Consider the following 25,521-nt stretch of genomic DNA (forward strand, 5'->3'; position numbering starts at 1 on the left):
GGAGAGCAGCGAGCACACTAGCGTAGCAGACGACCCAAAAAAAAAGTTGCACAGCAGCGCTCGTCGCAGCTGGATTCTCGGTCCCGGCTTCCGGTGTATGCTGAGGCGCTTGAACAACGTAATCAAGACGCAACTTCCTGCCCGAGAGCGGGCTGCCAGAACGTCCGTAAATCGAACAGGCCCAGTGTTGCCAGGACAGTGACATGGCCGAAATTCCAACTGCAATCCGTTAAGGCATTTATTTGTCGCCGTTTTTGCCGCCTGCTGAAACTTTTTCGTGTCTCGTACACGTTGCGCAATATACAAATGTATGTCTGTGCCGAGGCTGGGTACGGCACGCCCAGTTGGATCGGTTCCGGAATGGGCACAAAATAAAGCGAGGTTAAAAAAAGGCGTCACGTCATCGCGTGACGTCATAAGCAGCGTCAGCCGCAGTGATGTGGCCAGACATTGATCGAGGTCAGTAGTCTTGTTCTTTCCTTTAGAGCTCCACTTTAGTCGCCTCAAGTGCGTCGACTATTGTGCGTCGCTGGCCGAACTTCGGCGCCCCTCCGGCGCGAGTGCGGGAGGGCGATTACCGATACGGCAATGAAAAGAGGCGGCGGCGGCGGGGAAGAGCGCGATTACGTTTTCGCGCCTCGTCGACCCATATCAAATGCTGAGCAGTTCGCACACTTGCGTGCATGGGTAAACAAGCACAATGGCGCCGTTTACCAGGCTTACCCTACATGGTTTAACATCGACACCATGCTAAGCAGCTTGTGAATATTATATTAACCGAACAACGCATTCCGCGGGTATAACACGTATTTTTCAGCACGGCCAGATTGAATTGATGTAGTAGTACAGCAGTAGTGGTAGTAGCACTTGTACTAGTACTAATAGCAGCACTAGTACTATGCTCGTAGTAGTGCAAGTACTAGCAGTACTACTACCACTAACAATACTACTATACTAAGACATTAATTCAGTCTGACTGTGCTGTTCGGGAAGGCAGAAATCCACACTCTTTTACCACTTGTGATAAGAGCACATGCAGGAGTGAAGGCGATAGTCGAGAGCCCCACTCTCATCCACAACTTCCGTGTGTCATTAATAAGGCGCCATTGTACTATACCAAATGAGATCGCGGGTGCGCAGCAGAGCTCGTCCGAGTGTCGCTGCGGCCCGCCTTAGCCCACCTGAACCATTCAGGTGGGCGCGTATGCACGGGTCACCCCTTCTAATGAGGCAGGTGTCGGTGAGTAGCGCCACTGCTTGCCCGAAGCTTCCACGCGCAAGGTGTGTCTGCCGTGCTGAGGCGCTGAAAGGTCACGGATAGTGGCCATGAACGGCAGCTTCCGGGGGCCTGGTCGACCACCGGTCGCATTTCCAGACCTCCACGCGTAAGGTGTGTCTGCCGTGCTGAGGCGCTGAAAGGTCACGGAGAGTGGCCATGAACGGCAGCTTCCGGCGGCCTGGTCGACCACCGGTCGTATTTCAAGACCTTGCTACGCTGCCCCGGGGTTACAGCGTCGTCGACCTAGTACCCAGCCGCCCTGATGATCTACGCACTCATGGATTTCTCGCATTACTACGACGTTTATGGCCCTTATAGGCTTACCGCTGAACATCTGCGCGACCGTACGTATTACGGACGCGAACCCACCCTCGCTATGGTTCGAAGGCGTATTCGTGATGCCTGCCTGGGGCTCTACGACGAGGTGGAGTATGTGCTACGCTATTTCTGCTGGATGGCGAGGTGCGCTTGGCAGGCACTGCGTAGGAAGATGGGGAGAGAGGGGCGTGAGTTATCATATGAGCAGCAATTCTTGAATTACTGGGAACCGCCCGCCCCCTCTGCCTTTCAAACCGCAACAAGATCGCTCTTGGGATGTTCCACCCGTTTAACGGTGGCAGCAGGCCTCTCGGTATCGCAGGCAGCGAAATGGATGCGGCAGCTACTTTCCTCGCGAGGCCATCAGGCTCCAGAATACATGGCGTAAGGTGTGGGAACTCGGGAATTAGTTGGGGGGAGGGGAAAAATTTTTGTGAATATTTTTTGGCAAACTCTGGAGGTGAAGAACTGCAAAGCTTTTCGAGCATCAATTTACGTCATCGCTTTCAGCGCGCGGTTTCTATCCCCTCAAGGAGGCTGGACACTTTTGCGATGCCTAAAGAACGAAAATAGATGAAACCATTTTTTGTGTGTTCGCGGCAAAATAGAACTTGCAGCAAGGCGTTCTTGGGGCCGGGGAAAACAAAGCCGCATGTGACATTTGTCCTTCGGACCAAATCATCCGGTAATATGTAAAATAACCACAGCGGGGGATCATATGATAACGATGTGTGTATGATTCGGTCCATGGTGGCTGCTTTTCTCATGAAGGCTAATGGAAAGGAACTCATCATCATCATCATCATCATCACCAGCCTATCTACGCCCACTGCAGGGCAAAGGCCTCTCCCATTATTCTCCAATTACCTCGGTCCTGTGCCAACTGTGACCAATTTATCCCCGCAAACTTCTTGATCTTATCTGCCCATCTAACTTTCTGCCGCCCCCTGCAGCGCTTGCCTTCTCTAGGGATCCACTCTGTTACCCTTAATGACCAGCGGTTATCTTGTCTTCGCATTACATGCCCTGCCCACGTCCATTTCTTCTTCTTAATTTCTACTAATATGTCTTTAACACCAGTTTGCTCCCTGACCCACTCCGCTCTCTTCTTGTCCCTTAATGTTACACCTATCATTTTCCGCTCCATTCCCCGCTGAGTCGTTCTCAATTTAAGTTGAACCCTCTTAGTGAGCCTCCAAGTTTCTGCCCCGTAGGTGAGTACCGGTAAGATGCAGCTGTCATACACTTTCTTCTTCAGCGACAATGGTAGGCTGCTATGTCTGCCATATGCACCTCACCCCATTCTGATCCTTTTAATTATCTCTGCCTCATGGTTGGGATCTGGGGTCACAACTTGGCCTAAGTAGATATATTCGCTTACCACTTCCACTGCCTCGCCACCTATCTCAAACTGCTGTGCTGTCCCGAGGTTATTGATCATTACTTTAGTTTTCTGCATATTAATTTTCAGGCCCACGGTTCTACTCTGTTCGCCCAGTGCGGAAAGCATGCTTTGCAATTCCTCCCCCGAGTTACTTAGCAGGGCCACGTCATCAGCAAATCTGAGGTTACTGAGGTCTTCTCCATTAACCCTTACTCCCACCTGTTCCCAATCCAACGTTCTGAATACTTCTTGTAAACCTGCTGTGAATAACATTGGAGATATTGTGTCTCCTTGTCTGACGCCCTTCCTTATAGGTATTTTACGGCTCTCCTTATGGAGGATGATTGAAGCTGTGGACCCAGTGTAGATATCCTCTAGTATTCTTACATAATGCTCATCTACCCTCTGGTTCCGTAATGCCTGAATGACTGTTAGGGTTTCGACCGAGTCAAACGCTTTCTAATGATCTATGAAGGCTATATATAGGGGTTCAGTATACTCAGCGCACTTCTCTATCACCTGATTGATCGTGTGAATATGGTCCATTGTTGAATAACCTTTACGGAACCCTGCTTGTTTTTTAGGTTGACTGAAATCTAAGGTTGCAGAGATTCGGTTAGCGATTACCTTGGTAAATACCTTGTAGACGACTGACAGTAAGCTGATCGGCCTGTAATTTTTCAAGTCCTTCATGTCGCCTTTCTTATGGATTAGGATGATGTTCGCGTTCTTCCAAGATTCCGGTACCATTGCGGTCATTAGGCATTGCGTATACAGGTTTGCCAGTTTTTCAAGTACAATTTCTCCGCCATCCTTCAAGAGGTCTGCTGTTATCTGATCCTCACCAGGTGCTTTGCCCCCTTTCATTTCTTTCAAAGCCTTCCTTACTTCTTCGGTCGTTACTGGTGGGATGTCTATCTCCTCTGAACTACTGTCTCGTTTGGCATTATCCTGGATGTCCCGGCTACTGTACAGATCCCTGTAGAACTCCTCGGCCACTGTGACTATTTTATCCCTATTTGTGATGACATTGCCTTGCTTATCCTTAAGTGCATACATCTGATTTTTCCCCACGCCAAGACGTCTCTTCACTGCTTTCAGGCTACCTCCGTTCTTTACAGCGTATTCGATACTCTCCATATTATACTTCCGTATGTCAGCTGTCTTACGCTTATTGATTAAATTCGAGAGCTCGGCTAGTTCTATTCTGTCAGCTGCGGTGGAGATTTTCATGGTTTGCCGTTTCCTGATTAGATCTTTCGTCTCCTGAGAAAGTTTACCCGTATCCTGTCTAGCCATAGTGCCCCCGACTTCCACTGCACACTCCGTGATAATGCGTGTAAGGTTGTCGCTGGCTTCCTGTGTCGTAAGATCGGCTTCCTCGTTAAGGGCGGAATATCGGTTCTGCAGCGCGATCCTGAATTCTTCTACTTTACGTCTTAGTGTTAGCTCATTTATCGGCTTCTTTCGTACTAGCTTGTTGCGGTCCCTCCTCAAATCCAGCCTAATTCGAGATCTTACCATACGGTGTTCACTACACCTTACCCTTCCGAGCACTTCCACATCCTGCACGACGCCAGGGTTATCGCATAATATGAAGTCCATTTCATTTTTGTGCTCCCCATTCGGGCTCCTCCAGGTCCACTTCCGACTCTCCCGTTTACAGAAGAAGGTATTCATTATGCGTACGTTATTCCGTTCTGCAAATTCAACTAGTAGCCCCCCCCCCCCCCTGCTATTTCTACAGCCCAGACCATAGTTCCCAACTGCCTTGTCTCCAGCCTGATTCTTGCCTACTTTAGCATTGAAGTCCCCCATAACTACGGTATACTGCGTTTTTACTTTAGCCATTGCCGATTCCACATCTTCATAGAAGCGTTCCACTGCTTGGTCGTCGTGGCTGGATGTGGGCGCGTAGCCCTGCACCACCTTGAGCTTGTACCTCTTATTGAGCCTAATTACAAGACCTGCTGCCATTTCGTTAATGCTATAGTATTCGTCTATGTTGCCAGATATGCTTTTATTGACTAGAAATCCCACTCCCAGTTCTCTTCTGTCCTCTAGACCACGGTAACATAGGACGTGTCCATTTTTCAGCACCGTAAGGGCTTCGCCTGCCCTCCTAACCTCGCTAAGCCCTATTACATCCCATTTAATGCCCTCTAATTCCTCGAACAACACCTCTAGACTTGCTTCGCTAGATAAGGTTCGCACGTTAAGCGTTGCCAGGTTCAGATTCCATTGGCGGCCTGTCCGGATCCAGGGATTCTTAGCACCCTCTGCTGCGTCACAGGTCTGACCGCCGCCGTGGTCAGTTGCTTCGCAGCCGTTGGGGACTGAGGGCCGAGGGTTAATTGGCGTATTCATGGGAGGTTGTGGCCGTTACTACACCAGGGTGTCCAATCCTGCTCTGGTGAGGGAGTGCATTGCCGGCAATGGTCGCCGGGGTCAGGCCGCACCCCAAGCCCCTTTGTGCAATTCCATCAATGCGCGGATTTTTTTTAATCTGGTTAGAATTGTCCGGCACCGGGATTCGAACCACGGTCCTTCTGCACGCGAGGCGGGTGTTCTACCTCTACGCCATCGCTGCATCCTTAACAATCGGTGGTGCGCCCCAATTTTGAAATGCCAAAGGCAGTCGAGGGGACCACCTCAGCATTTACATCTCCTACAAGCAGGAGGTGGCCGTTCAGCTATGGGTGGAGACAGCGGCACGTCAGCGAGCAGGCTACAGTGACCCCGCTGTGCTGAACATACGTCGCCCATTTCCCCACAGGCGGCGTTGGCGTAAGGTATGGTCGGACGCGCCGGGGGACAGGCAAGAAGAGGAAAAGAGGCGCACGGTGATCTTGGCAGGATACTCGAACATGCTCTACTTCGAGAGGGCAATAAGAGGATGAGTGAGAATGACGAGAGAGGGCAGATTGGCGTATTCCCTAGACAGACGGTCAGAGTAGTTTTAGAAAAAGAGAAGGATAAGATGTGCGACAGCATGCAGGGGCAAAACCTCGTGGTTATAGCTTGAGGGACCAATGGTGTTCTGTAGGGAAGGGGCACTAGAGTGTGAAATCAGCACTAGCAATGGGGGTGGGGGAGCTTCGGACGCTGTGCCCGAATGTGCAGGTCGTCGTGAGCACAGTACCAGAGGTGCACGTGGAAGTTCTGGCAATGAACCAGGACACACGACAGCTGAGCAATTTCACTGTCGTCGACATCAACAGTGGCGTCCGACGGGTGGGCTGGAAATGGGTGTTTCAGTGTGACGGAGTTCACTTCAGCGGGCAGGTGCGAGAAGCCATCCGGCGACGACACGCGGCACGAGCAGTGGCTTTTTCAAGGGGGCCACAGGTCTTAGCGAAGGCTACGTTGGCAGGGAGATGGGGAACATAGCTAGGTGGGTGCAGGCAAACAAAAGAGGCGGCGACGGGGTGTCAAGAACAGGGGGAGAACTGAAAATCACGTACATGAACATGCAGGCCGACAGGAAAAGAGATAAATTGAAGGAGATTCATAAGCAGCTAGAGGAGGACGATAGCCGGATATACGCCGTGACCGAGACGCATTTACACGACCTGGAAGAATCTCTGGTAATTGGAGAGTATGTATGGGAAAGTTGTAACAGGACGGCTGGATGGAGAATACGCGGAGGAGTTGGTATGCTTATACGGTGGAGGCTAATTGGAAGAGAGTGAAAGAAGTCTCTAAAGAACGTCCGCGTGAAAGGAATAGTTGAGGGTAGGGAGATGGCTTTAGGTGTGCCGTATGTGTGGATGGGTAAGGATAGCAAAGAACAAAACGAAAAACTCGTGGAATGTCTAAAAAAGGACATCGAGGATTTGAAACGTTCGGGGGAGGTACTATTGATAGGGGACATGCACGTCCACATTGAAGATCTATACGGGTAAACAGACTTCAACGGAAATGTAATGCTAGATATCTGTGATTAGCAAAACCTGATCATAGTAAAAAGAGAACAAAAATGCGAGGGTCAAATTACGTAAGAGTGTGGTAGGAGACAGTCGAGTACTGACTTCTGCCTCCCGTCGGAGGGACTTTATGAATGTTTGGATAAATAAGCATAAATGAGAAAGGCATTTACAGGCTGAGCAGTGAGCGCACGCGTGTACACCTGAGGTTTGGGAAACTGGGGGGCGCGAAACCGGACCGGCCAGGGCAGTGCACCAAGTGAGGCAGTAAAGAAACTGCGGTTATAACCCAGAGCATAGAGGCTCAAATAAGGAAAATCCGGGGGAAAATTAATGGGCATATGACAGGCTAATAAAAACTACGGAGGAACACGCAGTCAAGGCAGAGAGGGAAAATCAATGAAGGGGAGAGAAAACACCAAGAAGTAGGTGGAACAACGAAATCAGGGAGGTTATAGAGAGGCACCTCCCTGATTTCCTTGTTGTGTGGAAATATTGCCAGGATTCCTCAACTTATCTGCAGTCCTCCACTTCGAGTAGTAGCAGTAGCAAGTAGTGGTAGCAGAAGTAGCAGTACAAAGTAGTGATAGTAGATAGTAGAAAATAGTAGTAGTAGGCAGTAGAAAGTACTATTAGTAATAGTAGCATTCGTTGTAGTAGTAGTACAAAGTAGTAGTAGTGTAGTAAAACCTGATTATAATGAGTCCGGATAGAGCGAATTTTGCTATATATCGAGCAAAGAAAGATCAGTTATGAAAATACACGCGAAACATATTCCTTATAACGAAGTTCACATCTGATATATCGAACTCGGCGCGCCTAGAATTGCCGCCAAAATGCACGGTCTCGGAGCGGCGATTGAAATGTTGATTGGCTGCGACGGAAATGTTGAGCCTCCCATGGAGCGACGTGACTCCCGGCACTTTCCGTAACTGTTTCTAACGCGCCTGACTCACGATTAAACCCTCTCAGTCAGCGAGACCGGACCAAGATGGAAGCATCGATGAACTGTGAGAAGAGCTCACAAACGTTCACTATGTTGCTGAAAGGAGTACCCTCCAAGGATTGACTGAGTGTCGACGACGACGTTGCCTTCACTGTGAGCCCTCGCCGTCACCGATGTTATGGCTGCTGGCGCTGCATGCTGGAGGCACCGAAGAGGCGGAGGATGTCGCAAGTGAAAGCCGTCCGATGCTTAATGAAGCGCTTTCGGCAGTCAATGTGCTCGACCAATATTGCTTCGATATTGAAGGACACCGACTGCAACTGATGCACATGAGGTCTCATGTAGAGACTGCTGTGCTAGATGACGCCGCCAAAACAAAAGTGAAAACAAGAATCAACGCTTTTTGGAAAAGTAGGTAGTTAAAGCGGAAAGTAGCTGTATTGCTTGCAATAAATAGATATTTTTGTGTATGTAAATGACATAATTTATTGTGATGGCAGGAGGAGTTCTGACTTCTATTAGTCATAGAAGCCATGACTAATAAACCGTTGAGGGAGTCCCACGTATTGCGAACTCGTAACAAAAAACTCGTTATTGGCGGGTTCGGCTATTTAGAACTATTAGTTATATCGAACTAATCGTGGCGCATATTGCAGTTCGCTGTAACCGGGTTTGACTGTAGTACATGCTGTTCAAGGCAACGATGGCCAAAGAGTGCCGAAACTCTTCAACGCGGTCATTAAGTCTTATATTTGCGTATGAAATATGATGGAATGGACAGGACATTACTGAAACGTCGCATGTGTGTTTAGAGCGCCAGTCACACCTGTCTGTCTAGTCACTCTAGTGTTTTGTCTGTAATGCGCCAACATTTTTTTGCCAATATATGAACCAACTAGCCGAGCAGCAGGTTTTTTTGAGGCCACAAATGCTTCAGTAGTCTTTGCTAGTGCTCGAGGTGAATCTTTCAAGTGACGCTTGTATTGGCCGACTCGTGTCTCTGTCGCTGTTAGCGACGCGCGCCCAAACTCTCCTCTCCCGCAGCTGGCGGCCGCTCCCACAAGTGGCGCGCCGGATCACGCCACACTCCCAGCCAATCACAGGCGCTCCCTCCCTCTGGAGAAGGGAAAAGGAGATTAGCCCACTCCGCGCACGCCAGCTGCGCATTGGGTAGGCCACGCTTGGTCCACTCCGGTGAAGAGGAAGTGCAGGACATACAATAGCACATACCCAAACATTACTGCACGGCGTTTGCACTCGGGTCAATCTCAGTTGAAATATAAGGGTTGGGTTGGGGTTGGTCAATCGTAGGGTTGCCATTTGTCGGGGGTTGGGCATTTGGTTAGGAGGGGATTTAACGAGGGATTGATTTACGGTTTCACAGTGTTCGGCAAACTTCGCGCGCACCCCTGTTTCCGGCAGGAAAGGGTTGGTTAGTTTTTTCTATAGACCTCCTGCGCTGAACAGGGGTCGGTGCAAATCCAGCAGTGTACCGCCCAACGCTATCCGCCATCCTAAACTACTATATATCTGGGATCGGCGATCTGAAAGACTGTGAGTGACGGGACGAAAGTAAAGAAAACGGCAATGAGCGAAAACTTTTCGCCGTTCTTTTGCTTGATCAGCATGATTATCAGTCTCCAGGACCTTTAATAAACCGTCTACATGCTTTACGTCTTGATAAAAGGTAGCCATTGTGCCACCTATTTTGTTCTCCCCCCGTTATCGCGCACGGCGCTCTTACGAATGCATTGGTGGGCTTATCTGAGCATAACTATCTTGATCTCTAGGACAGGGTACGGATGGGTGTTCACGTTCTTCGATGAACGACAGTGATCACAAGTGTTTGCTGTAGTACCCGTTTAATAACAGGCCGAGCGACCAGGATGGCGTTGTTGATCAGGAGGCGGACTTCGGCACGGGAGGCTTACAGAAGTCATGACTAACTTGAGCGCACAAAAAACGAGGACTGAACGAAAAAGACACGAAGGCAGACTGTACAAGGAAAGGGCAAGCAGTAAGGCTAGTAAATGCACATTGCATCACACGTACAAATTTCTGGAATGCAGTGAAAACGTGTACAAAATTCCATTTGATATGTGGGCACCCGTACGTCGGTCAGACGAGTAAATGCATAAATGTAAAGCTCAGAGAACGTATGTCCAGCCATAAAGGTGCGCAACAAAGGTGCGCAGTGCACAACAAAAAAAAAATGCGAGCCGTTGCCCGACCAAACCACGACGCAGTTCCACTACCATGATAAGACTACAAGAGAGATAGTGAAAGCTCGGCACATGTTGAAAGTAAAAGAAAGATGCATAAGTAAACCTTCAGAAGCCCTTTCCGATAAGGAAATTAAGTTGTTAGACGACATGAGATAATGTAAAGCGCTTTTTTCTTGAGTTTGTGAGTATGACGTGTAAGGCAGACATTTGATCATGCGCGGGTGTTGTAAAAGAGCGTTTATATGTGGTGTATGATGTATAAAAATCCAGTTGTTAGAAAACTGCGCTGGTCGTCGTGTCTTTCTCGTCCAGTCCTCGTTTTTTGCGCAAGTCCGAAGCCCTCAGTTCGCACAAGCTTGAGAGGACGGTTATCTCGAAATGTTTGTCCAGGATGTGTGAATCGGTGTTTCTGATCAGGAGGCGTATGGAAGTCTCAAGCCTTCAGTACGTAGAAGCTTGAGAGGACGATTGATTGATTTATTGATTGAAATATGGAGTTTATTTGGCAGAATGGCGTACATGGTGCCGAGGCTAAAGGCAACGTGAATGTCGCCTGACTTGACCTCTGGCTCCCAGTGACACTGGCAGCACAGACAGCGTTTCAAGCTTGGAAACGTTTCACATAAAAAAAGAAAGAAAAAGAAAGAAAAAAAGGAAAAAGAAGGGGGACAATCAGATGGCAACATAGAGTTATACAATAACCAACATTTCCCACGAGAATTAGCAGGATTACACTAATACATACATTGTAGCCAGCAAACAAATGTGGTTGCATAGTTTACAATCCAAATAAACACTACATAAACAGATGCAAAGAGCATGAAGGTAGCAAATCAGGTCAATGTAAGTCATAATAAATTCATAAAGTAAAGTTTAATTTGCTTTTTAAATGAATATAAACACCTACAACAATCAATAAGGCCTATTATGTCGGGATGATAGTTTAAAAGATTCGGTATCTGCCAATCTAACAGCTGGGTACCATAATTCGTCCTGATCCTGTTTTTCTTGAAAACAGTATGCCGAAAGCTGTAGTGTGGATGAGTGTCTGTGTACTGTAAGAGAAAGGATTCGCGGTCACTTTTATAGGTATGGTATATGGTCTCAGCTAACTTAAGTTCGTACATATATTGAATACTAATAATTAAATTTTGTGCGAAATAAGGTAAGGTATAAACAGCCATAGGCAAGTTATTGATAAAACGAATACCCCTTTTCTGAATCGAAACGAGAAAGTTAAGGTTGGACTTAGAAGTAACACCCCAAACCAACAGACAATATCGCAAACGAGAATGAACAAGCGAGAAATACAGTTGACGCTTTACAGGTGTTGGTAACAAAGGACGCAGTTTATTTAACGCTCCAATAGATTGTGCGGTCTTGTGTTTAACAAAATCAACATGGTGATTCCAAAGAAGATTTTCGTGAAAGAAAACACCTAAAAACTTGTGTACTTGAACTCTTTCGATTGGAAGGGATTGAAATGTTAGAGGGCAAGGAATTCTCGTAGGCCTATTCTTAGACGTGAAAATGATATATTTTGTTTTCTTAACGTTAAGCTGTAATTCATTCGCATCCAGCCAGAGGGAAAGCTGTTGTAACCAGGAGTTTGCAGTAGCGATGACGGATGCCAAATCAGTGGACGAAAAAAAAACATTCGTATCGTCAGCATAAAGAACAATATCCTGGGTGAACGGAATCGAATCAATATAATTAATGTATAAAAGAAATAGAATTGGCCCCAATATAGACCCCTGTGGTACACCATACGATATTTTTTGCCTGTCGGATTGAACATCATGAACTGAAACGAATTGCTCACGGTCTGATAAGTAGCTGCGAAAAAGCTGAAGTGAAGTTCCCCTTATACCATAATGTGACAGTTTAAGAAAAAGAATATCATGTTTAACTGAATCAAAAGCCTTATTAAAGTCTAAGAAAATTCCTACAGAATAAAGACGGTTTTCTATGTTGCGAATAAGGCTATCCTTGATGTTAATTAAAGCAAGTTCAGTAGATTTCCCTTTTTGAAATCCATACTGATTGCCGGAAATTAATTTCAGCTTTTGGAGGTAACTTGATAGTCTAGAATTTATAACTTTCTCCATGACCTTGGAGAAAATGGGTAGCACTGAAATTGGCCGGTAATTATTAATTTCATCAATCGCACCACCTTTATGTAAAAGAATAACTTTTGCTATTTTCATGTTATCGGGGAAGATTCCTGTAGACAGAATTAAATTTGCTAGGTGACACAAGACTTCACCGATCAGGTCTATCACAGCTTTGATTGGTGCGGCCTTAATTCCATCAAAGCCAGAAGAACAATTTTTTTTAGACTATTTACCACATTGGTAATTTCGGTTATAGTAGCAGGATAGAGGAACATTGAGCTGCACACGTTTTGAGTTAGATAAGACCTTGGATCCGAGCTACGTGAATTGGACACCCCAAAAGACAGGAAGCGTTGGTTAAACAGATTAGCTAGGGCTTTACCACTGAAGGTATCTTCTCCTATTTTTAGTTCAGATGGCACTGAAGCCTTCGATTTCCGAAGCAAATTTTTTATAACCGTCCAAGTTTTTGAGGGATCAAACTGAATGCTCGCAAATTTGTTTGAGTAGTACTGAAGGCGCGCTCTCTTTATGTCCGTTGTTAATTTATTTCTAACTTTCTTGTAATCCATCAGGACCAATAAATCCCGGGATTTTACAAATTTATCAAACAACTTATTGCGTTCTTTTATTCTTTTTAAGAGTTCAAGTGTAATCCACGGTTTTCTAGCTTTTCTGGATTTAGTCAGAGTAATAAAAGGAAAATGCCTGCACAACAGCTCCCTGTGGTGTAGTATACGACTGGACGGTAGCCAACGAATTATTGCGCCCGAGCAGCACGTGACCGCCGAGGCTTGATAGACAAAGGGTTGCATCCTGTCTGGACAGCCACTCGAAAGCAGCGCCGCTGTGCTTTGCAAAACAGCGATAAGGGCTGTACGTCGCCGCCTGCGTGCGGCGCAAACATGGGAAAACAAAATCGAAGGAGTCTCTCTCGAACTATGGCGCGCCCGGTTCGAATCCTTCGTTGTGAGAAAGAGTAACCGCCTCAATGAACGTTTTTGGTGACGCCCGGACAGGTCGCAAGCAGGCGCTTTTAAAAGAAAAGATGTTTTATGACTAAGCGTGACGACAGTCTGTCCTGGTATGGTGTCATTGCCCGCTATCGCAAAATCGCTGCTGGTGGGCAATGAGAGGCAGACGACAATTTTTTGCCCACGGAGATGAAACCGTTGGGGGGTAGAGGTATACAGCTTTGCTGTATAAAGCTATCGTGTCCTTGAAGCACGAAGCGTTCTAGTGCGAGGCGTTGGAAAACGAGTGTACCGGTGTTTTGGTACCGTCACTATACGAGACGACGACAGGGGACGCCAAAAGCCCGAGCCCGTAAGAGTCTTGGTCGCTAAAAAAATACCAAACCATCTCCATTAACGTGAAACCTGGTGAGAGGTGAAGCAGGCAGTCTATAGGTGTATTCTTGGCGCCTTCGCGTTTTTCCCAACGGAGATGAAACCGTTGGTGGGTAGAGGTATACACGGCTTTGCTGTTAAAGTCTCGTGTCTTTGAAGTATGAAGGTCTCTAGCGCGAGGCGTAAACGAGTGTCCCGGTGTTTTTTTAAGTATGCGTTACAAAGCGCTCCAGCGCGGGGCGTAAACGAGTGTCCCGGTGTTTTAGTACGATGACTATATGAGATGACGCTTACGACGACGACATGAGTTGCCAACCGCCCGAGCCCCTAACGGGCTTCGCCCGTAAAAGACAAAGACGATGAGCGTCAATAGAGTTTTAGCTGACCGTTTTCGATGGTCCGCTCCGATACCGGCGGCCTGCTCAGCGCAACCAGAGCCGATGCCGTTCGCGGCCAAGCGCGCCATACATGCGCAATGGCGCTCCCGCTCACTATCGTAGATGAGCGGACTGTGCAAAACGGTTAGCCAAAACTCGCGAATACCGAGTTTTAGCTGACCGTTTTTCACGGTCCGCTCCGCTACGATGGCAAGCGGGAACGCCACTGCGCATGCGTGGCGCGCTTGGTTGCGAACGGCATCGGCTCCGGTTGCACGGAGCTTTCACGTTCCGCTTGGGACGCGCGTAGAGAACGGCAAGGTAGTCCTATAAACGTTGGAGTAGGCTGCCTCGATTCATGCTGGTCTCCTCCGTATACCAGCACTGGCATCGAGGCACCCGACTGTAGCATGGGAACGCAATAAATTTAAATTGGCTTTAGCATAACTCCATCGTGTTTACCTTGGGAGGAGCGCGATGAGAGGTGAGTAGGAAAGCAAAGGGAGGCATTTACTTGGCAAATGTCGACGAAAGACTATCGTTTTTCGTCGACATTTGCGACGAAAAGAGCAGATACGCGGCCAATTTTTTATTCACCCGAGCACTGCCTCAAAATACGGGGGCTAGGGGGACGTCTTCAGTAATAAACCGCATGCGCGTTAGCTGTTTTGGGGGATCGACATTGGCTTCAAGCCTTGCGCTCTTGGCCGACGCGACAGCACGTTCCTGCTGGAGTTTGGCAGTTCTGAAAACAGTATTCTGCACGTATAAGTAACCGTCAGGAAGAACGCATGTTATTGACATGCAGTAATTATCATGCGGCATTTCTAAAAAAGGAAAGTGGATACCGGCGGAAAACCTGCTCGCTCAGGCGTCTCTTCATGCTGACAGCTTCTGTATACCAGGGGGCGGTAAGTTTACCCACGGAACAAGCGAAAGTATGTTTGAGCGCATGCATTGTCAGCTTGCCGGCTTTGCTGAGCCAAGGCCATTGTGAAATGAGCGTCGTATTTATTCAAGGCTTCCGTGTGTGACCGTAGCCTTTGTACAATGGCCTTCGCCAGTTCTGAAATTAGCTGCAGTGGTTTGCTTGCAAATAGGCAGTCTTGTTTTCTGGACTAAGATAGCTCGAGGTTTCTTTTTGTTTCTCACGAAGGAGGAACAATGACCGCACTGCACTCAGAAAAGTTGTTTGCATGACTGTCAGCTGCCGTACGCTTATTAAGGAGACTGCGCGACCTTTCCAGGGTAGTTGCACGAAATCGGGACTTTATGCATTTCAAGCTCCAAATTGTAGACGGTGTGTAACTGATTCAGCATGTATTTTGAATAAAAGAACGCTGGTATTTTCTGTTATGCAATTATGATTGGGTTCAAATATGCTTTTTTTTTTTTCGTTAAGTAATGCTGACGAGTGGAGGCCGCGCCACCAATGCTGACAGTTTCAAAAGGTCTTTCCTATTTACGCGCGTTCATCCGCTTTGTTATGGGAGAAGTGATAAAGATGGAATGCTCTTTTTTAGAGCAGAAAGCCGAGCGGTTTTCAGGAATCTCAAGGCATATCTCGGCGTATGAGGCGTTTTTTTTTTTCTTTCTCGAAATCAGCCGAAACAAGCCGAAGTTTGTTACCGGACCTAAATGCAGCGCTGTCAGAACTATTATATGATATCGTTTACAAGTCAGCTAGGAGAAGTTTATGGCCATAAGTAATTAAAAATTATGCCGTCAATTTGAGCTAGATTGGGGTGGTGAGTTTGGATTTGGCTCATATTAATTAGAAACACTTAAATTGATGCTGCATTGTTATGAAAACTTTGTTTAAATTGACTTTCAAGCATTGTGCGATTGAGTTTTGGTGGAGAAGGCATTAAAAATATGCAACAGGGAGTCAGGAACAGTAGAACTGTACATGGAGAGCAGGTGAGTCGATCCTCTGGGCACCATTAACTGCTCTTTTCGAATTCTTCCATGGGATAACTATCTTGGGCACGCCTTAAGGCACTAACGAAGTGAGCAAGCTCTGCATTGCTTTGCCATGAATTTCCAAAACGCTGCACAAGAAGGCTGCTCATATCTTTCTCCACCGTACCCCTGCCCGTACTGCAAGGACTCTACAGTCAAGCAGGATATTCGACACCTCTTGTGGGACTGTGGGGGCCTCCGTGAACTCCGAGCCCGACACGCCCAACAGGTGCAATCATACGAAGAGTGGACTACGCCCATGAATCCTAGTCACGCCAAGGAGAGATTGCTTTCCCTTTGGGAGTTCGCCAAAGTGTCAGGCGTAGCCCGAAGAATTTAGGGCCTACAGGAGCCCTTCACCTCCTTCCAAACACCCCCCCCCCCCTTCTTAGGCCACTGGCCACCCCTTTTCTTAATAATTATTTATACATATACTTCAACTTGATGAAGTGTTTCGTACTCTCAGAGCGGGGGGGAGGGGGTGGGGAGGGAGGCGGGATTTGCCAGGCTTGTAAGCGGCGGTTATTTAGTGAAGTACTGAAATGGTAAATATGGGAGTAAAAAAATAAATATAACCAGAGTTGTTTCGTAGGAACGGGGCAGACGAAATGAAATCATTGTTTCCCAACTGTTTCCTTTCGTTCACTTCTTCCGTTCACTTCGTCGCGGGCATCTGGAGGCAGATCTACGGCAGATGTAATTGTTTTCTGAATTTTTTCTACAATCAGCTAGCTCCGAAACGCAAAAAAAGAAAAAAAGGAACGTCCGAAAACGCCCACGAAACAGTCTGAACACTCAAGCCAAAAAGCAAACTTTCGATACGAACCATGATCTGCGTACACGTTTTCAGGGCGTTATCTTAACTGTTTTCCACCCACCCCATTCTTGGGGCAAAGTTGCCTGGTATTTCTTGTCACTGCAGCTTTATCCGGCTCAGTTTGGGTTTTTGGATATGTAGCTCATTTCAAAAAGAAAAAAGAAAACGCCTTATATGGCAGAAGTTCTTTTTAGATGGCATAAGGACCTTCAAAAAGGCTTCAAGAAAGAGCTCAGAAAATCGACCCCCACAAACCTGCCGTACTTCGCTGAGACAGGCACCGCCAAGACATGCATCGCATACGAAATGACCCAATGTGACCTATAACACACCGTGCTCCACTGATACGCGAACTTCATCGCCGATTTCTGGGTGTTTTGGCCCGCAGAATCAGCGCCCCCCCCCCCCCCCCCCCGCCCCCCCAAAACGCCCGCGGGACGTTTTTTCCAGATCTCCAGCTTCTGGTCTTGATTCACTTTTTTTTAAACAGCGCTACAAGATCAGCTGAGCGATATGGAAGAGTAGCCGTACTACGTTTCGGGAGCAACGTTCGGTGAGAACCCTGAGTCTGCCCGATGCCACTGCTCCAAATTTGACGCCATTCAACGCCCCCCGCGGTCTGCCTCCTCGAAGATCGCCTTGAGCAGCTATCTGTCACTTGCAGTATATACGGAGAGAGTCTTGTCGCACGGTTTTCGTGCTATCGGTGTGGCAAGGGGGACTTCGAGTGTTATGACCGCGGAGAGGTTACTTGCGCAATTCTACGGCAGCGATGCCAAAATACATAAACGTGGACACCGTTTTTCTTCCAGCCATTATTCATTGTTTATTCTGCTCGTGCTTCCCGTCAGTTTCCGCGCTGTCGCATGCCAGCTTGAGATAACCGAATCTGTGTGTCTTATCGGTGGGGAGCCCAGGAATTTCATTTCCGGAGAAAAGCGGTCCCCCCCCCTCCCCTTAGAACAAAAACGGAAGAAGATAAAACAAGAAAAAAGGAAGAACCCACTAAAAAAAAAAAACGAGAACAACCAAAAAGCCAAGGCAAGGAATTTATAAAACTAAACAGAAGCAACTTCCCAATTGTTTTGTAACTTTCCAATTGTTGACTAGCCCAGCAACTCATCGTAGTCAAGCGTGGAGCTTGCTGTGTAAGAGGAGCTTCCCAATTCAAATTTGGGGAGTCTCAGGCTATTAGGCGGGGCGTAGTTGAGGGCTCCCGATAAATTTTGACCCGTTTGGGGATCTTTAACGTGCGCCAAAATGTATGTAATGCGCAGTATCCATTATGTGTGCTAAATATTAGGAAGCAAATGGGGGCCGAGTCATCGAGTTGAACGAATTCATGTGCATGCGTTGATGCTTTGAATGCACGCCTGATGTCCAGCCAGCCGTTGAGTCCACCGTGACGTACTCATAGAATGGGCACATTGCCACTAGCTCCACGTTGTACTTTTACATCCAACAAGCGAACTATCCTTTTTCCCCGTGTTGACGCTACGAAATACAATTGCCTGGAAAAGTAATCTTGCAGCGCGAAACCGCTGGCTCGCGCGTCTTTCATGAAGGCAGGCACATGCCGTGCTGAGAAGACGCTCTGCGGAACAACGTGGTGAAATGTCGGTGTACAAATTCAAACATTTTTTTTTTTCTCTTCTAAAGCAAAAGCTCTTCCGAATAAACATCCTGAAATAAACTGCGACGGTGTGTACTAGTGAATGCGCTGCATTTTATATTGTAGTACGAGCACAACAATGCGCAATTTAGGGGTGAATATGGGCCGGAAAGGAGATTTTTTTCAAACTTGGCAAACGTTTTCTCGCGCGTTTCTTTTTTTCGTGCGCGGATATTTTTTATCAATGGTCCGCAATGGTGAAATTCAGTAAAAAAAAATGCTTCATTGACTGATGGAACGCGCTTGTATTTGCAAAAACAGTTTTAAAATGCGCTACACCGTGTATTTTCTGAACGGCGTAACGAGAGCAAAAAAAAAAAAAGCAGAAATCTCCAAAATGCGGCTTAGGGTAGCCCAGGGCGTCAACGTGGCGTCCACGATAAAATGGCGGCGATTGAGAGAGAAGTGATCTTTTTTTATGAATTTTTGATAGAAATAAGTTTGCTTTAAACCCTGGAGATACAAGATCGGCTACGAAAAGAAAAATTTTTTAGATAAAAATACTTTGAGGGAGCATTGTGCAAAGATGAGCCACAATTTTAAAAAAAAATCCGTGATGGTCGACTTTACGGCTGCGTCGTTTGGCATGGAAGGGACCCGACTGCGGTGGTACAGGTAGGTGGCCCCTTGCGGCGCCTCCTTTGGAGAGAGGGAACACTCGACCCGGCAAAACAAACGTTTTAGCCCGCGAAACGCGAGATAAGATACCGGAAGGCGCGATTCCGGGAGGGGGGTTCCAAAGTGTACAGAAGCACGTACGTGCACCCGATAAATGGTCGTCAGCCGGGTAGCGCTATTGATTCAGGAGGCGGTTGCGACAGGCTCAACGAAGGCGTGACGCCAGACGCCTTTTACCGCGTAGCCGAAGTTGAAATAAACAAAACATGCGTTGTTCGTACGTGCAACTAAAGGACTTGATCTGCGTTTCGCGAGAGGAAAGAAAAAAAATTACGCCCACTTCCCCTCGCGGGAACCCTGGTGTGATGCGACGCTGAGGGAGGTTCAAGCGCAAGCGGAGAGCAACCGTCGACCGAAAGGCCGCCGGAGAGCGGCGCACCGGTTATATGCGCAGCGCGCCCGAAGGAGACGAGACCGCGGAGAGTGTGCCGCGGCTATGACGCAACACAATCCACTTTAATCCAATTGAATCCAAATCCAAATCCAATCCAATGCCCCTCGCGAGAGAGTGTTCGCTATCGGAGAGGAGCGGGGGAGAGTGGCTGCGGACAACGGACGCACGCGGACAACAACGGACGCACGCAGGAAGGACAGGGGCGCCGACAAGAGATGCTCTGAGCGTCGCATCTAAAAAAAACGTTGTCGATGCCTCTTTCATAGGAACCGGTGAAACACGAAAGTGAAATCTGCCTTCACGGGAGCATTCAAATGTTCATTGTGCATTGATATGAACTTGCACATCGCTATTTTTATTACGTCGGTATGGCACCGTTAGACGCGCCAATGGTAGACACTGGGTCGCACGCGCCGGAACGTTGCGTAATTCAGACTGAAACCACAGCCCCTTGAAAACAGTGCGAACTGAAACCGGACCGAAACGGAAACCAAAAGCAGAAGGTGGCGGAGGGTGCCTCAATTCACCCGCGTCCCGCGTACACGAAGACGCGGGCATCGAGGCGTCACCTGCCGGCGCCCATTAGCGTCATGATGAACTACTTCGCTTCGCCTCTTCTAGACGGCAGCACCATCTGAATAAAGAAAGTAGTGGGAAAGAGATAAGACGCGTTCGTAGACCTACTTGCGATTGAATTCATAGCGCATTCGGCAGAGCGCTGCGTACCTCCCGTTGCGACGAGAGAGATCGAGGCTGCAATCCGGCCGCCGCCGTGTCATTGGAGCTTTTTCTGGCGGTGTCACTTCCATGGCGGATATTACGTCGGCGATAGCTTGGTGTACCCTTGCATAAAACACTTTCGTGTTAAAACGTTCATCCGCCATTTCACGTTGTTTAGGACGAGCAGCGAATCTGGGGTGTTTTTTACCCCAGTCCACACGTCTGTGCGGGAAACAAAACACGTTTGTTTGTAATTTGTCATTGAGCATGCTTCATAGTTAATTAGCTGAATCAAACTTGGACGGACCACAGTTTTATTCTACGAGACAAACATTGGGCTGTCCATTTTCTTCCCGTATAAGGCCATGCATTGACAGCAGACGGGAATCGCACAATATTTGCAACTTCACTGGAAACTACGTAATTACGAAAAGTAGATGAAGCGCGTCTGGTGGCTGGTGGCTGCTTCGTCTGGTGGCTGCTCACAGCACTGAGCAGGATGGAGCTTTCCATAGTGTCTACGAACAGAAAGACATATTTCCGCAGTTTCGGACGACGGGGGCTCTTTTCAAGTAGCGTCTCAGACTCCTGGTCAAATATTTCTTCGTTATATCCGATATCGCGCGCGGTTCTAACGGTGTGAGTTTCGTTATAAAGAATAACTGTCATTGAAATAAAGATTGACCAACCAAGGTTTGTATTTCGTGTTCTATAACCGATAATTCGCTATATCAGTGTTCGTTATAACGAGGCTCAAAGCGAGTGAGAGGGGAAGTGCCGCCACTCACCAGGGGCATGAAGAGGAACTGGCAGGCGCAGCCGAGCAGCGGCGGAATGGGCTTCTTGAGCGAGTTGATGATGACCATCAGCTCGATCTGGCAGCCCATGCTGATGTAGTTGATGGCCACGATGATGGCGATCAGGAACGGGAAGGACTGCTGGATGGGCGTGGGAACGCGCAGAACCGCCACCAGGTAGCTGTGGCCCGTGCAGTTGCTCTCCAGGCCGGAGGACTGGACGAGGCATGTCTGCGGATGGTTGCACAAGGACAGATTGATTGATTGATTGATTGATTGATTGATTGATTGATTGATTGATTGATTGATTGATTGATTGATTGATTGATTGATTGATTGATTGATTGATTGATTGATTGATTGATTGATTGATTGATTGATTGATTGATTGATTGATTGATTGATTGATTGTAGGGTTTAACGCGTCGACGCTACACAGGCGATGAGGTGCGCCGTAGTGGAAGGCTCCGGATAAATTCTCACCACCGGGGTTTTTCGCCTGCGCAAGGAGAGAGGCGGGGGCCTCGTTGTCGGCCAAACGAGAACGTCCTAAATGGTCGACGATTTTTAAAGCGAAGCCTTCTAGGCCTCACTACTAGCGACCGTACACACAGGAACGCGCGGCAGGAAAGCCTGACGATGATGGTGATCGTGGATGAAGTGAGAGACAGGCGAAACGCGAAGGTTGCTCTGGTTGAAAGCCAGTGTCTTCAAAGTTTCAACGTCTAAATCGTTACGCCCGAAGCTCACTGCAGGATATCCAACACACACAATGGGTTTTCACAAAGGCACATCGAGCGCACCAAGTAAAAAAAAAATTTAGCCGTTCCCCTCAATGTGAAAGCTGTCGAAAGTGCAGAGCAGTGATTCGCCATAATGAGTTTTAGCGCTGTTATTCGCTCACTGCTACAACCCATCACGCACTTCGCCGTCCTGTCTCACTCCTCTTGATGAATTCAACGGAGGTTTATCCAACGCAATTCAAATTTTCCACCTTCGCAGTGCTCGCGCGCTCCCTGCCTGAAACTGCGCCAGCGTGAGTTGTTCTTTTTGTGCTTGCTTTTCCTGCCGCACGTGCCGGCGTTGCACTCCAACTTGTTTTGATTGATTGTACGGTTTTAGCGCGCCGACGCAGCGCAGGCGATGAGGAGCGCTGTAGTGGAGGGCTCCGGATTAATTTTGACCACCTGGGGATCTTTAACGTGCGCCGAAATCTCGTACACACGGGCGTTTTTGCTTTTCGCCTCCATTAGAAAAGCGGCCGCCGCGGCCGGGAATCGAACCGGCGACCTCGTGCTCAGCAGCGCAACGCCTTAGCCACTGAGCCACCGCGGCGGGTTCCAACTTTTTTTTCGCTTACTATCGCAAAAGCCAACCCAGCGAGCGTTCCTAACTAAATGTACCTGCAGTTTTCTCTGCGCTTAACAACGGGGAGATGTATGACAAGCGCCAGCGGTTCACGAGTTTCGAACCGTTATGACTATATAAAGGGCTTGGCTTTCGAAGCTTCTGTGGGACGCCGCTACGACGGAACTCCGCTACGATGGTACGGAGTGAGGCTCTAGGGTCCAGCGAGCGAGCTATAACGACAAGGCGGTCCCCTAAAGTGCTCTGCACTTTAAAAAAGGCTTTCCGCGGTCAGAACCGAGCTGTGTCCCTCGCGTTATGAAGCCGCGTCGAACCTATGTCGCCATTCCGACACGGTCGACGCAGTTTGGATTTTGAACTGCCTCAAGTAGCATGGTTTAACTAGCACGGTTTAACTAGCTCCACGGTTTAATTATTTTTCTCGTTAGATGAAAAACTGATTTTGTGCCAGCTGTGCCGTTTGATATCGCTTCAGCAATTCGTGCATCAGTGACTGGAGGGAACGCCTCAAGTTTCTGAATTGTGTTCCGGGCACAAACAACACCGATGCGCTCTCGTCTTAGGCGCTCGTAAGGGCAGCCAGGCGGCGGCTAGAAACAAGTGGCCCGAGAGATTTGTCGTAAGTGATCATTAAGGCCGCTCTAACGGTCGCTTTATTTATTATGGTAGTTGCAAATTGTAGTAAATAATTATAACCTTGGCGCAAACGTGAACATCCCGCATCGCCCCTACAATAGCCAACGCTGTGAAGAAAGCCTCCTGCTCAAATCACGTTTGTTTGCGAAGCACTGGGTATCGCTTGAGTTTAGTGAGAACTTTGTGAACTAAAAACCCTTCAAATCTTAACTCTTGGCCGCAACCCTGCGCGTACAACTAAAACTAGAGAGGACGATGTAAAAAGTTTTACATTTTAAAATGTGCTCCAAGGTCGTAATTTGCGTTCACTTGGGGTAGTGACGCCGTAGAACAGCGTCGGCAACCTTTTGAAGCGGAGGGCCGGACGGCAAATTAGGGGGGGGGGGGGGGGCGTGTACTTGGAAGAAAATTGAAAATAATGTAGAACTGGAGGAGAAATCGTGGAATAAGTGGAAGGCCAAAACTGCCTTGTCGGCCTTCTGATAGGAAGTGACAACAAGAGAAAGGGCAGGAGGTTCTGACGTCGTGCCGAGGCCGCATAATGCGAGCCGCGGGTTTCCAACCCCTGGCGTAGAAGATGTTCGGCCCTTGACCAGCAGGGCCGCTTGAGCTGAGGGTACTCACTCGGCAGCCACTGTAGTTTCCTCAACGCGACTGCTGTAGTTGGCGCTCTTACCTTCCCTCGTTAACGCCGAACCTTCCGTGGTCCACGTGCAAATCACGAGTTCAAGAGCTTGCTAATACATTCACAAGAGCAGGCGCATGTTTAATGGCTGCGAAAAATACAGTTTGCCGTCCGTTTATGCGCAAATCTAGCTGGGCTTGCTTCTCACCATTTGGCGACTGCACCTCTCCAAGTGCGCGTCGGCGCCTCTTTCAAGATGCTGTTGACTCACTTCAAGAGCTAAGCACTCGTGCTTTGTTTCCAACGAGGTGTCAGCTACTTAATACACACGTTTCTCAAGCAGTACCTTCAGATACGTGGTCGAGTGTCGGCCTGGCCGGGAAGATTACGCGCAGAAGCCCTTTAGAAGGAGCTGCAGAGGATTCTAAAGCATATCTTTGCGAAATAAGAACGGGAAAGCGTTTCTTCTGGTGAGGCGCTTGCAGAATCTCCACGAATCCGTTGTTGCAAAGCGAAACCCTTCAAAATTCCGCGAGTTACCGACTTCCTATATCCTCAACAAGTCATGCAATATCCTGTTTTTTTGTTTCTTTGGTCTGCGCGTACTTTTAGTGTCTTTTGCAGTTGTTACTTTTTTTGTATGACCATTGTTCGCGATGTCTGTATTTAACAAAATTTGTTGCTGAGCTAGTTGGTACATATACTTAAAGAAAGAACAAAATGTGGCGCAAACTAGACATGGACGAATGAGGGAAGATACGGCAGATCGCCAACTTCCAACTGTTTATTCAAAGGAAACCACACTAATTTATACATGACTTATCTGTGCAGAAACAACAACAACAAAAACAACAACCAAGGTATAATCATGATAACAAGTGTAGAAGGGAGCGACAATGGCTAGAATGAACAAGTGCAACGCTGCTGATAGCTTGGCAACATATCTACTCCAGCCTCAAGAGAGCAATCAAGGCGGTCCGTGCGCGCATTCCAGTCCACATCCAGCCCACATTACAGAGTGCTCCCTTTCACTCTCACCCCAGGCGCAGACCAAACCGCAAAGAAAGGACAACTTCAAGTGCTAAATTACACGTTGCGTTTTAAGAATGACATTCCTTTGTCACTTAACGCTAGTGCTGGCGCACTTGTCGCCTATTTTTATAAAAACTACATCCACAGGCTTTTGCACAATTTCAAGAAGGTCGCAGCCAGGTGTAATGTGCGTGTTGCGCGTTCCGCCCCGTGCAAGCTGGCTAAAACGTTTGCCCTATGATGGCCAATAAGCTAACGAAGACATGCTCAAAGAAGCACACTACGCTCTACCCTGAGTGCGTTAAAAACGTAATTTTCAGTAACCCCTTAAAGGGACACTGAAGTGAATTTGTCAAGCTCCCGTTTTTGCTTGCACTGCGTAGACTGGCTCGAATTAGCACACTTTTCATCGTTTATCCGGTTGACAAATCGGTAATTATTTTATAAAGCGCGAAAGAAGAAAAACTACCATGCGCGGTTTGCGGCGGCCGCACCAACTAAGGCTGTGACGTTGAGAGGAGGGGCGCCGTGATTGGACGATGCCCAAGGTTAGCAATCACACAAGTTTCGGTTTCGGTTCTGTAAAACATAACCAAAGGCTTTGTTGGATGGGCATTCTCAATATCTCAGTAATCATCGTACCGCGCTTCTGCCATGTTGTCGGCTGTAAAATGCACAAGATAAGCCTCCCAGGACGGCTTGTAGTCGTAGCATTCACTAGCCGAGACCTACCAGTGCATGAACGCCCTCCGCGTACCCGCAGACGCCCAAATGTCATGCGCTTTTCCCCCATATTTGGAGCTTGCCTCCCTCATGCCTGTATCGTAAAAAGCGTGTTCGCACCAGGCCAAGGGTCTGTTCATTCTGGCCTGTGCCCGCTGCCTGCAAGCAGTCGGTGCTTA

The 25,521-nt window shown here is 48.0% G+C and overlaps 2 protein-coding genes across 3 annotated transcripts in view; one reads left to right on the plus strand and one right to left on the minus strand.

The window, feature by feature from the left end:
- Positions 1-25,521, minus strand: part of LOC144162875 (ileal sodium/bile acid cotransporter-like) — a 46,309-nt gene that overhangs the window by 10,923 nt on the left and 9,865 nt on the right. Inside the window, exon 2 of the mRNA XM_077693589.1 lies at positions 20,950-21,189. Coding sequence (XP_077549715.1) covers positions 20,950-21,189 — 240 coding nt within the window. The remainder of the gene's footprint in view (positions 1-20,949; positions 21,190-25,521) is intronic.
- Positions 1-25,521, plus strand: part of LOC144162877 (uncharacterized) — a 124,227-nt gene that overhangs the window by 3,073 nt on the left and 95,633 nt on the right. The window lies entirely within an intron of this gene.

Source organism: Haemaphysalis longicornis, unplaced genomic scaffold, assembly GCF_048455015.1.
Source record: "Haemaphysalis longicornis isolate Haplotype H1 unplaced genomic scaffold, Haemaphysalis longicornis Haplotype H1 scaffold_12, whole genome shotgun sequence".
In the NCBI taxonomy this organism is placed as follows: Eukaryota; Metazoa; Arthropoda; class Arachnida; order Ixodida; family Ixodidae; genus Haemaphysalis; species Haemaphysalis longicornis.